Raw genomic sequence first — 14,147 nt, 5'->3', positions numbered from 1 at the left:
CACGTCATCTCCATTCTTATCTTATATGTCCAAATGCTGATGTCTTTTCTAAATGAATCTCGAGCGTACCCTTTATTTTCATTTTATATTTACATTTATAATACATTTTTACCCAAAATAACTTTACTTCATATGGAGCATTATGTAAAAATGTTATTTGAAAATAAATTATTAGTTATCCAAAATCCAAACAAAAATAATTATAAATTCTAAATCAATTTATAAGGAGATTCGAGTGAATTATGAAGTAACAATCACCACTCAAGTCATAAGGCAATATGTCATAAACAATGACCGACCCTCTACGTTATAGTAAGAGACATTTCGATCATCAATCAAGATAACTTGACTATCAAAAAAATACAATTAAAAACTTAAGTTATTATGGGAAGAAGTGTCTAGTATGAATCATTTATCTAATCGTGAATGTGATGGGATTAAACATAGATGACTGTCTAGGCCATAAAATAAATAAAAGTTTCATCTCATAGATGAAAATGTTATTTTTTTTACAATTTCTCTTATGCCTAAACAAATCATATGATAATGTTAAAGATCAAATTTTTAATTCGGATTCATTTTCTCATGTTCACAAAACATTCACCATAATATTAAACATCGAAAAGAAAGAGAATTTAATATATTGTATCAAAATTCTCATGTGATAAATATAACTAAACCAGAAAACTTGTGACATTATTGACTCAAAACATGCGTGTTACAAATGACAAAAAAAATCTCATCTGCATGTAATTGAGAGGCCATAGCGTTATTGACCTTAATGTTATAGTATTTGCAGAGCAGATTCTTTTTTTTATTTGCAAGTTAATAAAGCTGCAAACTTTTTTTTGTTTGACTTATTAGTTTCAATTACATTCATCAATGTATGAAAACTGCAATACAATATGTCAAATTGTATTTTCTTTTTAATGTTCAATACAATGATGTTGAATGTTTTGTAATTAGGTGAAAATAAATCAGAATTTAAAATATGATCATAGTATTTTATATGATTTCACTAGTGGAAAATGGTTATTAAGGATAAATATCAGCGACAACGTTATTTTATCGTCACTGATATTTTTTATCAATGACGGCGACCAAGGAACCATCGCTGATTAAAAATATCGACAAAGTAACGTCGTCTCTGATAATCATTATCAGCGACGATTTTCGTTATAAACGCCGTCCCTGATAATTATTATCATCTACTATTTTAGTTATAAATACCGTCCCTTATAATTATTATCAGCGCCGACAAAGTAACGTTGTCCCTAATAATTATTATTAGCTTCTGATTTTCCCGCCATATTTTTTGAACGATTATCAGTGACGACATTATGTTGATGATGTGCATAAGATTGTTTGAAATACCGATGTCAGATAAGACGTCTTGGATGAAATCCCATCTCTATCGTCGTCGCTGATAGTCTGTTAAACAACATGCTTTCACTTCTTTTTTTTCTCTTTTGTCTTTCTTCTCTCTTTTCATTTCCCTTCACCATCGCTCCTCTCTCAATCACACAGAGAAACATCACTTTTGGTGAAAACATAGCGATTATTTTTTGAGAGATTATTTTTCTTGTTAATTATTTTGTTTTTACCAAAAATGATGTTTAACACTTTGTTACATTAAAAGAAGATGAAGATGAGTATGATCCGATCAATGTACAAATGTTTCGGCCGACAAGAAGGCGACGACCTCATGTGGCAAATGACTTTAATTCTTAACTAATTGATTCTATATGCTCTCTCTAAATCTGTAAATCTCATCTCTATATGTGGCGGTCCAAAAGCTTCTCGTTTCGTTAATTGACATCTCTTACCATATCTTCAAAGTATATATCTCTCCGTCCCTATTTCAATTTGATCAGAAATCGTATAAGTTTTAGAATTAACAAATAATTTTACGACTTCCAGTATTGTATAGGTTTTAGAAAAATATTCTCAATCCAACCCATGTTATTCATCATGAGGAAGTGTAGTGGACACCTGATCTGGCCTATGAAGAAATCCCAACACAGATCATTGCTACACAAGTTAGAAAGTTGAGAAACAAGGAGATCAAGATGGTTAAGGTCCTTTGGAGCAACAATTCAAGTGATGAAGCAACTTGGGAAGTAAAATAGGACATGCAATGAGATTATCCAGGATTATTCGGTACGTCTAGTTTCGAGGTCGAATTTTTTATTAGTATGGTAGAATTGTAACACCCAAAAATCACTTTTTGATCGAGAATTTTCGGTTCTGGCTAAGGCCAAGGACCGAGTATAATTGTACACACGATAGAGGTAATAGGAACCCATAAAATTAAAGACCCAAGACCGAGAATTTCCATTAGGACCGAGAAATTTTCCTTAGGACCGAGGATTTTTCATTAGGACCGAGACCAATGAACCTTTGAACAAGTTCCTTTAATTATTTGACTTTTTACCCATAGTTTTGGCATGTTTTACCTTGCTAGCTCAAGCATAGCCCATGCCTTATCCATGTGTCAAAATTATAAAGACACATGTCTTTTAGTTAGTAAGTTCTAAGGACACCTGTCTTCCAACTGTCAATAATTAGTAAATCCAAATGAAACTTTTCCATTCCACCTTACCATGACTTAGGCTATATAATAATCACTATTGACTTATTCCATTAATAATGCCACTTTCTCTCTACAAATAAATAGAACCAGCATCCTTAGAATCCCTTGAAATACAACTAGTCTTAGAAGTCATTGTAGATCAGCCATCCTTAGCAACTTTAGGAATATAAGCCAAGCAATTTTTCTCAAACCATCTTTAGAAACCCACACATACAATATATAGTTCATTTATTTTCTATAACTGATGCATGTTGTTTTTAAAGCATGATTTGATTGCATGTACACGATTTTAATGATAAACAGGGTTGATCAACATGTTTCCAAAGCATGAGTTGTTTTTATGGAATTATAGTATGGTTTCCAAAATAATGATATGTTCTTCTTTGCATGTTCTTGTTTTCCAAGGATGATCTGATTTTCTTTGCATGGTTATGTTTTCCAAAATATGTTTTGTTTTTACATAATCATGGTGAAACTATACTAAGGACTTGACAGATTATTATGGGATGAAAGCTAGCCAAGATGAGCTCTGGTAGTCCGATTCCAAAATTTATGGGCGTATAATATGGAACTGACTTCTGGAGATGAGCTCTCAGAATATCTACCCACACAGACATGTGTCCAAACAGATTATGGACTTTAGAGATGGACTCCGAATAGTGCCCTTTCAATCATGTGCTCAAAAGTTATGGTCTTCCTTTTCAGGATCAGCTCTTAAGGGTTTATGGTTAATTCATGTGCTCAAGATGAACTGTATATTCACCATGATGAAATACTTTTAAAACTCACATGCATCATTTTATAATCATTTTTATGCATAAGTTACTCTTTGAACAATAAGGAATCATTTTATAGCATTGTTTTGAAACTCTTAAAATGCTTGTTGAGTCATTCACTATACTTGGGTGATGTAGGTACCCAGTCCTAGTTTTATATGCTAGCTGAAGAGACTCTTGGAATGGAGGCAACATACAGGAATGAGTGTGGAAGGAGGGAACATAGTTGAATATCTTTGTATTTTTGTGCACTCATTCTGTAGGATTGTATTTTGTTAATCAAGACCGAGTATTTTGTAAAAGGTCAAAACTGTTGGACCTTATTTGTAGTAAAGGACAACTTTTTGTAGCATCTTTTTGTAGTAAAGGACCAATTGCCTATGTGTATAAAATTTATATTTTTTTATGAAAAATACACCTTTTAACTTCCGCTTATGTGATAGTTTTTAGTATGTTATATGTTCAAGCATGATTAGTTCCACCATCTCTACTCTAGACCGTGAGTTTAAATTTAGGGATGTTTGAGTTGGTATCAGATATATAGATTCATCAGTGAAGAGATCTTTTTCAGTACGACCACGAATTGCTTCAGTTGGATCATGTTGTCTCGTAGGTGTTATTGCAAACAATGTTTTATATGTAGTGAATCTAGGAGATTCGAGAGTTGTTCTTGGCCGAAGATCTCCCGACAGTAGTCATCAGCATGAAGATAATAAGATGTAAATGAGTTGCAGGTGTATAAAATTTTCCAGAACAGCCCAATTGACTTTTGGTTTGAATGAAATCTATATCAAATTCTTCAATTGAACAAAAAAAACTCAAATGAGCTAAAATCCTGAAAATAAGGATTATCAAACGACGGCGAATGAAAATCTGTCGTCGCTAATAGTTAACAATATCAGCGACGACGAATGATCCTTCGTCGCTGATAATGTTAACTATAAGCGATGGGACTGCACCGTCGCTATAATTCATTGTCTTTTAGGGACGACGTTTTCGACGACGACAATTTTTTTTTTGTCGCTAATGTCCCTGTTTCCACTAGTGTTTGTTTAGACCTTGGAGAAACTGCAAAAATTTAGTATTTTCATCCATGAGATCACGAAACTTTTAAATTACTTTACGACCTATACAATCAACTATGTTTGATCCATCACATTCATATTTAGGTAAATGATTCATACTAGACATTTCTTCCCATAATAACCTAATTTTCAAATAGTATTTTTCGATAGTTAGGTTACCTTGATTGATGGTCGAAATGTCTCTTGATAGGCCGTAGAGAGTCAGTCCATTTTCCCCTTCGTAACGTGCATTGACCTCTTGTCATAAGTCTTGAGTTGTGATTGTTTCTTCAAATTTCGCTCTTCGCTCGGATCTCCTTAGATATTGTGTTGAGAATCAATGAGAACCATTGTATCCACCATCATCCAATGAGTTGCTTTGTCAACATCCTTTAGTTTTACGCAGCTTCCGTCGAGATAACCTAGTTTGATATTAGTTTGAAGAGAAAGTTTGATGTTATTCGAATAAATGTTTTGATTGACAGTGCCGTGTTGGTTTAACAGAGCTACGTTATATTTCTTTATGATCGAAATATCTTTCTTGGTGTTGCTTGGTCCTGCTTCGTAGTTTCACAGCTTAGTCCAACCATTTTTTATTGCTCTAGTACCATGAAAGAAAGTGTAGTTGATTCATGAATTCAAAATGTGAGAGAGATGTTTGGTAGGGTTAGTATTGGGGACTAATTAAAGCGGAAGATCTGAACAATCTATTTAATTGTTATATAATTATATAACTAGTTTAAGTACCATGTTAAATGAGTTCTTGAACTCTTGAATTAATCACATAATGATCTAAAACGAATTATAATTAAACAAACTAACTTAAATCAAATTAGGCAAATTAAACTAATTTGACATTTTAGAGGTTGCAGTTTTGATTGTGTGGTTGATTTGGTAATTGTGGTGGTTCTTGGAGTTCATATCTGGAAAAGGAGGATTGTAGAGAAGAAGAGGAAATGTAGTTTTTTTTAAGAACATATATTTAGAATTTATCTGTTTTTTTTTTGTCTTGCTCCAATTGGTTTAAAAAATGCAGAAAAGTTAGTGAAGACACTTTATTATGACACTAATTTGAATTTCAAAGAAAAAGCCATGAGGATGTTAATTGTGATGAATTTGGAACTGTTTACAAGGTAAATAACCCCACCCTCTACTTATTATCATCACTACCAAACCATTGTAAGTGAGAGTAACACAGCAATATGTTATTGTTGTATTGTCCATTTTGGACCTAAATTTCAAAACAACCAATATTTCCATTCTTTCCTAATAGAAATGGGAATGAATTACAGAAATTTACTGATCCAAACATGATCATATTAATCAGCATCAACTATATATGATGTGAAGAGTGAAGATCTTGGTGGATATTAGGTCTTTTATGTGCACAACAAGAGATTGTTTTCTTTCACACATGATGGGATCAATTCAGAACTATATATCAATCAAACTTTGAAACACCTTTCCTGACAATAATAATAATAATAATAATTAAACTAGCCTTGAATGAAATACATAGATTCTCTGCATTATATGTTTGTGTTATTCATTTTTGTACAATAGGGTTAGCAGCAAATTATAAACATACTTAATTTAATCATCAATGCAGATACTACTTTTCTTTACTTATTTCAGAGAGTACCCGGAGGACCCAATTTATCCATCCATGCAGAGATGCAGGTGATCAAGAGTATAATAAATCACAAGCTTCCTCATTTTTCCGAATTACAAATCTTTTTTCTTCAACTTCCTGATTTGAGGAACTACTACGTGCGTACATATATAATAGGTACATGCATGCATATATAATCATGTCAATCAGTCAGTCATCAGTGAAAAACTCCCCTGATGTGTTGGGCATCATGTCAAACTGCATGTTCTCCGATGGCCTCCAATGGCGTTTGCGCTGGTTTATAAACCAATTATTGATTTGCTTCTGGTCTAGACCCGTTGTTTCAGCAAGAGAAATCTTGTCAGCTTCCTGAAACAATCAAACAGCAACATGATTCCGAATGATCTACTAAATGTGTTTTTGAATTTTGGGACAAGCATGAATTGTGAACTAACTAACTAACCGTCGGGTAAGGCCATCTACAGTGAAGATTCCACCACTCCAGCAATATTTGTCTTGCCTCTCTAGGAAGCTTTCCTTTCTTTTTCTTCTTTGAAAATTCCGACCTCAAGCTACTAATATGCCCACCATATTTGCGTAGTAAATTATCTTTCAGTTCCCGATCTTCTCTCCTCATCCGTGCTTCTGTCTCCGCTTCACTTACTTCCTCTTCTGAGGATATAGCCCCATCATGATCTGTGTTACAGACAATTTTACTATTAGTTAGTGCCTCAAACACAATTCCATACCCTTCCTTCCTTCATTCAATATGTTACACTAGTCCGGTATACACCACAACAATTAGAGATTTCAAACCATATCCGGACATCTAATCATAAAAATGTTAACTAGAACTAGAGTATGAGTTGCAAACAAATTAAACAAACTAGAACTAATGGCATGCATTAGCAGAAAAAACTAGAATTAAAGGAACATACAAGAAAATGTTTGCCTGTATTTTAGTTAATTCAAAGTCTTGTAGCTTTAATAATTTGCTTTACAATTGATAATGAGAAAGGATTAAAATGAAGTACAATACCAAATACTTTGTAGGATAATATTAATTAAAAAATATGTAGAATATCAGCAATTTATTTTTCAGGTGGTTCCAATCTTATTATCAAATAACCTTATGATGATATGATATTACTCATATTAGCACAATCTCTATAGTATACATTACTATGTTAATATCTCTCATCAACCTCAGGGAGATAGCCTTGAGTTATAAACTATTCCTAGTAAGAAAGTTGATACCCTTGCTAGAGGAATGATCTGATCAATAACATTTTGCTTATGGAAAAACCATGGACAAAAGTAGAACCCTGCTGCTAAAGGAGTAACAGCAACTAGATGTGGCCTTATTAGCTAGAGGAAACACAAATATACTCATTAAAATCCTCCACATATCACTAGAAGAGGCAACAAAGGTCATTCCACGAACACTCAAGAACAAGAACACTGCTAGATATATTAATGGTGAGTGATGGCAAAGCCAGCAAACATAAATTAATAATTCAAAGTTATGTACAAGTCCTAATAAGTTTGCCAATGATCAGCAAGAGGCTGAGCTGATCGGTTTATCCGAGCATGGGGATAGTCAAAGAAGAGTGTGTGATACCCAATAATCTCAATAGATTATTTCATTAATCAAATTACTAAAATCAAAATACCAAATTATTCTTTAATTTACAAATAAAATAAAATCAAAATATTAAACACAAGTATTTTTTTTTAGTAATATAACCAAAATCAACAATCTGATCGAGATAACTTCAGATTAGACAAGGCCTAAGTTATTATAAATGTGATCCAAAGACACAAAATTACAGAAAAGGCAAAAGGATGCATTTGAAAATGCAAATATTGCATAACGACGAGTTGGATAAAAGCATGTAAAAGTGGACCTGAGCATGAAGGAAATAAAGCTTCATAATACCCATAGTCAGGTCAGGTCATTTCCTGGTCTGTAAGGCATTGCCTGAGCGTCAGACAGTATGGCCGTCAAATCGAGAGAAGGGAGAAATAATCAGTGTACCTACCCCGGTATTGCACCCACACCCCACCCACAGACCGGTTAAAAGATTTTTTAGCTACTGAAAGCTCTCAAGATCTTTGCCGAAATCATGAAAATAAAATACAATAAAGTGAGACTGTCTTTTTCCTTTCGTGTTCACCTTCCACAGTTCTAAGTCCGCAGGTTCTTTGACAAAATTATTGAGATCATTTAAATTTTCATAAATACCTCCATACAATTTCATAAACTAAACATAAGATTTAAATAATCTAAATCATTTTGGTTTGGGTTGTTTAATAATCTTCAAATAACCCACCATACTTTTACATACTCACTCATCAATCAATATATCAAAACACCTTTTATTTCAATTTAAAAAAATATTTTTCCATTATATATTAATTAATACCCTTTAAATTTTTACACTAAATAACTATTTTTTTAATGTAGGAAACTAGTATATGATACTCCACATACATGCCTTCTACTTTCATTTAAGACGTTTAGATGAGAATAAATAACTAAACTTTGTATAATCTCAATCCAAAACAAAATCATTTAAATAAAATAATGGGTTATCTATATAACCCCAATCTGAAATCTCAACTACACTCACACTTTATTTTGAAAAGTGTAAAACAGTAAACATGTATAGAATTTGTAGTAAGACTAGAGAGATCCCACCATATCTGACATGGAATATATATATATATTTTTATTAAAACTATATTATCTTCCTTGTAACTTTATATATATATTAAACTTAATAATAACTAAACAAGGCTAAACAGCAATAAAAATATATAGAAGTTAAAAATAAAAGTTAAGAAGAAGCTAACAGTTTGACAGATGTTGTAGACATGAGAGACATGAAGACAAAACAGACTGGAGAAATAGTCCCGAGGATTGATTGACATATTAATAATAGTAATAAAAAAGCACATCCACGCACGCACGTACGCAGTAAGGACTGTGAATTAGGGGAGGGAGGGAGGGAGGGCGGGCCATAGCAAAGCCAGCGGATGGGTGGGGCACACAGCGAGTGCTTGAATGCTTTTTTCCTCCTTTGAAAAGCTGTTTATTTCTCAGCGTAAACCCCGGGAGTCCCATGTGAACTCTCCGACCACCCGCCCATTCCGGGCTTCCCTTCAATTAAACTCTACCCCCACCATTCATACCCTACCACCACACTGTTCCACAGGGCCGGGCCCCCTCCCTCACCCCCACCCTCACTCTTGTTTCTTTTTTCTCTTTCTTTTTTTTAGTTTTAATTATTAAAAATAATCAATGTAGATCAAGAAATTGAGTTATTTAAAATTGTTTTGTTGGAATCAAACACGTGGGGACTGGGGAGGCTTTCTTTCAGTTTGGACTGGGGGAGGCATGAACATGAATAACAAAAGGTTATACTTATCATATACACCTGAGAACTTAACTATTATATATAGCTGATGGTAACCTTTCTCACACTTACTACTATTTCAAATTCATGGCTAAGGAAGGAGGAGGCCGGCCCCTCTACTCTATCAGAGAAATTAGCTAACAACCCTCCTCCTCCTCCTCCTTTTCCTCAATCATGGTCAAATAATCAAACTTGTGTGGGTACTCAAAATTTAATAACTCTTTTGGCAAAGGAACTGAAACAATGAACTATTTGCTCCACACAGAAACCACCCCTTAGGGAGCCCAAAAGATAAAAAAAGACAGACTACTAATTAAAACAAGAAAAGTAAATCCCATAAAAGATAAACTTTTTCTTTAGAATCATTGTATGTATCCATCTAAGAGGGGGTGGTAATTAAGGGCTATCATAGCTGAAGATTAATCAAGAAAATTGGTATATTACTACTTTCATGTATAGCCAACAACACCTTTTGGTATAAAAAGAGAGAGAATATTGTTGGCACATGTGAAAATCTTGATTACAAGTGGAGAAAACATTCAGGATGTAATTGTACTACATTGCACGTAAGATTATGCCATTAAATTAAATTGGCCAGATTGATGATAAAGCTAGAACCAATTAAACAATCTGGCTTGAACTGAATAAGGTACAAACAATAAAGAAAAGTATACTTGTACTTTCAAAGCATACAAGAAATATATATAAGTAGTTGGAAGTTGCCAACCCTAACCAGCAGGACCACCGTGATCCCAAAAAGCATTCCATATTCTACTACCACCTTTCTTTTCCAAAAAGATTAGAATCATTCGATTTTCTATTACTATATTCATTGCTAATCCAGATTTTACCTATGCTTCATAGAATTTTTTAAACTACCTAATTTATAATTAAGGCTGCAGCTAACAAGACCAAAATCTTACACTATTAAATTACTTCTGTTAGCCGGTTGATTGACATAACAACTTTTCCAAATTTCACAGCTTTGTATAGAATATATTTAGTTTCAACTATAAAACTGTCATCTAGATGGTGTCAGATATTTCGACAGGGTAAAAATAAAGAAGATTGTTAAAAGCTTCACGTGGTGGTTATCTTCATATTTTAAAGCAAAAAAAAAAAAAAGTTAGTGTTGTTGTCACAATAGAGCTAATATAATAAACCATTGTTTATACCCTAATGACCTGACTGGAATTATGGTTAATCAAAACAGATTATTATTTCCTCAATAATAAAGATCAATTATTTATCCATTTCACAAAATCACTGTTATTATATGATCATTTGACATCTAATTTGTTTTGTTACAAAATTGACATTCCAAAATTACTTTATCTAACTATTGTATCAAATAATTTATACATATTTAATAACAAACAGCTCAGTACTTTTGTTCCCTTAAAAAACAAACAGCTCAATGCTATCATCAAAATCTAAAGAAACAACTCCTAAACAATACTAGCATATAATTCACAGTAAAATATCTAGAATATAATTGATATCCATTTTTATGATTCTAAGGTGACAATTAATGTCAATTAATGTGAAAGAGATTGATATCCATTTTTCTAATTTTTTTATATTAAAATACACAGGAACTTCTTGTAGACTACAGTGTAATAATAGCGGCAAGGATGATTGAAGTAGGCAGTAGCTCATATAATGTTCAATAGAAAACACATAAACATGTCTATATATATGTGCTGCATTCAATAAAATAATATCATATTGGGTATTTTCTTATAGTGAACCATTAATTAAGGACCATTTAGTAATTTAAGTAGAGACTGCATAACTTTAAATGCATGCAAAACAGTTTTTTGACATTTGCCATGATTCATGTTTTTAGAGTATCTATACAACAAAGACATGCACCATTGGAACTTGAACTCCTAAATAAATCAAGTCCCGAGTCCAGACAGGCAAACTATAGTGCAAATAGACAATTAAATTATATTTTAGAGACTTCACAATAAACTATAGTGATATCTTTTTCCACCTTATACTGATTAGTCAGGAAGATAAGCAGAGATAAAATGATAAAGAATAAGAACATTTAGTGGGTAATGACACAGATAATTTGCATTTACAATTGAAATTATTTTTTTTCTTAGTTAACCCCCCAAAAAACGTCAAATTTGTGGTTTATGACATCAGCAGTCAAATTTGGAAGCAATTGCATTTATGCCATTACAGGAATTCAATCCCATGTTGCCGCACAATTTTAGTATAGACCTTCCTATTTAAGAGAAGCAGCTGTAAATTAGTTTTCTGCAAATAAGTACATCCTTGACAAAATCATGTGGTAGTAATATATACTGATATAGTACTATATTCTTATATTAAAACTCATATGATAATATGTACACCCCTCATTTGACTTAAGTTTGGCATCCTTAATATACTAATCCTTATAATAAAAAAACCTCTTATATTAAAATTAAGATAACATTTTAATATATTATTTATTTAAATGATAATAAATATATTCCTAAATAAATGTGGCTGTAGAAGTCAAGAAACAAGTTGGCCTCAGTTAATCAAAATCTAAACAAATATTATGACAAAAGCATAAAAAATCATGGAGAGAAAAGATCATGTAAAAGATAAAGAAATTTGAAAACTAAGATATATGATTTGAAACCATAATTTATTCTCTAAAGAAAAACTAACAAAACAAAACCGAGAGTTATAATCCAACTTCAACTTAAGACGTTCTAATGGTCTATTAAAACTAACTAAAAGGTTCACTTAATGGCAAAAGATTTTCTAAAGAAATGATATTTCCTTCTAAAGATTACTCTTCTAACAACCGGATTAGAAGGTACCCATAGTTAATAGAAATTTAGGAGTCCTGAAACAAGATTTGAAACCAAACTAGGGTTTTGATTTTTATCTTTGTCATGTCTGATATACTTTCTATATTCTTCTGCCAAATTTTATGTTTAGAATTGTTCCTGATCATCAAGACCCAAAAGAGAACAGTAAAAAGATAAGGTTACCCGAGTTGATCGTACTAAGTAATGACCAGTCGTTTGAGTCTCCCCTTGTGGTTAATTTTTCTTATATTCATGGGCCATGATCAAAGATATAAAACTCTAATTTGACATCGTATGTTGATTCATGCTCTTTGAGTGATTGTAAGTTTCAAAATAATTAATAGAGGAGAAAGATGGTTTTGATACCGAAATACCTTTGTTGCAAAGGTTGCCAAGTTGAATTTCAATCTTGTTCAAGAAGGTAGTCGCTTCGTTGAAAGACCTTGATAGATCCGATTTGTATTTCATCAGCATATCGCAGAATCCTTCCTGGAATCGATCGACATATAGATATGGTTAATTAATTAAGAACTGGCGGCCGAGAAATTAATGGAAACCATGAGATTGAAAGGGATCAAACCATAAACTCATCAAGTTCAGGATCGGCGCCCAAGCATGTGGAGAAAGCTAGACGGTTATAACCGTCGTGATCTCGCTGAATTTCATCCAACAATCTTGTTATCTCCGGTGGTGCTCCTACCTGAAAAAAAGTATCAGAGTTTGTTAAATCAGGCGTAACTATATTTTCTTGTTTTTGTTTTAAAGTTATAGAGTCCTCGAAGAAGTCAGTTGCACAGAAGTCGAAATCTCAGTAAAGAGAAGCCGAATCAAGAAGAAATTTAGAGTTTAAACTGAAAGTTATTGAAGGATTTGAAGCCAATTCATGTATTTAGCCTAATTAGGAATCAACGCTAGCTAGCTGTAGAAACAAAATTAACAATCTAGTCGCCTGCATTCATCATCATCGATCATCAATTACGAAAGAAGACGATAATTAATTAATTAATTAATTAATTAGATAGTTAGAAATGTGAACCTTCTGACAGTCTAAGTAAGCCTGAAGCAATCGAGGATAAGAAGGATGAGAAGCGATTTTGGCCTTGATCAAACTAGACAAATGATGATCATCATCTTCTCGAAGGAACCTGGGAGTAACAGATGCGGCGTCGGATGATATGGCAGAAGCGGCGGAGATAAAGTCATCCGATCCGAACATCGGAATCCTGTGATGGTCGGCGCCGACGACGGAGGAGGAGGAAAGGAATCTCTGATATTCATCCGGAATCATCAAGTGATCAGGCGACATCAAGGACCTATCGGCGTAATCGCTGGTGGTGGCGGTGGTCGGATGAAGGCCGTACATGTCGTCCATGGATGGATTAAAAGGAAAAATCGACGCCACAGAAAGTGTAGTATGGTTGTTTTTGCTGGTCTCAGTTGAGCAAAGCTAGAGAGAGAGAGAGGGAGAAAGAGAAGGTGCGTAATAATATATGTGTAACTGCAAAAGCAGGTCGGTGGAATGTATAAGCAAAAAGAAGATCAGGCGCATTATATAAGAAGAAGAAGAAGAAGCAACATTTGATATATGAGAAAGAGGGAGACGAGAGAGTGCGTGTGCGTGGGTGATGATTTCCGCGGGGAACAAGCAAGGGAGGACCGAAGAGATGCTCAAGCTGAGGATCAAGCTAAGGCACATCACTTTCACCATTTTCTTTTCTTTCTTTTTTTTTTTTTCTATTTTAATCTAATATGAATTTTTATCTCGAATTTTTCTAATACGATTAATTATTCTCAACTGTCGTGAGTTGTTTGCTATCCATATAATCAAAATGTCTTGACAATCATTTTTTAAATTCATTTTTTA

General features: G+C 33.2%; 1 protein-coding gene across 1 annotated transcript; it reads right to left on the bottom strand.

Moving 5' to 3' along the window:
• Positions 1–6,181: 6,181 nt before the first annotated feature.
• On the bottom strand, positions 6,182–13,672 carry LOC124921286 (homeobox protein knotted-1-like 6). Its single transcript, XM_047461921.1, has 5 exons — positions 13,320–13,672; positions 12,864–12,983; positions 12,650–12,772; positions 6,509–6,775; positions 6,182–6,414 (listed from the first exon to the last, which is right to left on the bottom strand). The coding sequence occupies exons 1-5, from the start codon at positions 13,653–13,655 to the stop codon at positions 6,256–6,258; spliced, it is 1,005 nt and encodes a 334-aa protein (XP_047317877.1). The 5' UTR covers positions 13,656–13,672; the 3' UTR covers positions 6,182–6,255.
• Between the last annotated feature and the right edge of the window lie 475 nt (positions 13,673–14,147).

The sequence above is a fragment of the Impatiens glandulifera genome, chromosome 1 (genome assembly GCF_907164915.1).
Source record: "Impatiens glandulifera chromosome 1, dImpGla2.1, whole genome shotgun sequence".
In the NCBI taxonomy this organism is placed as follows: Eukaryota; Viridiplantae; Streptophyta; class Magnoliopsida; order Ericales; family Balsaminaceae; genus Impatiens; species Impatiens glandulifera.
Note: the sequence above shows the minus strand (reverse complement) of the source record. Positions and strands in the feature narration are given on the sequence as shown.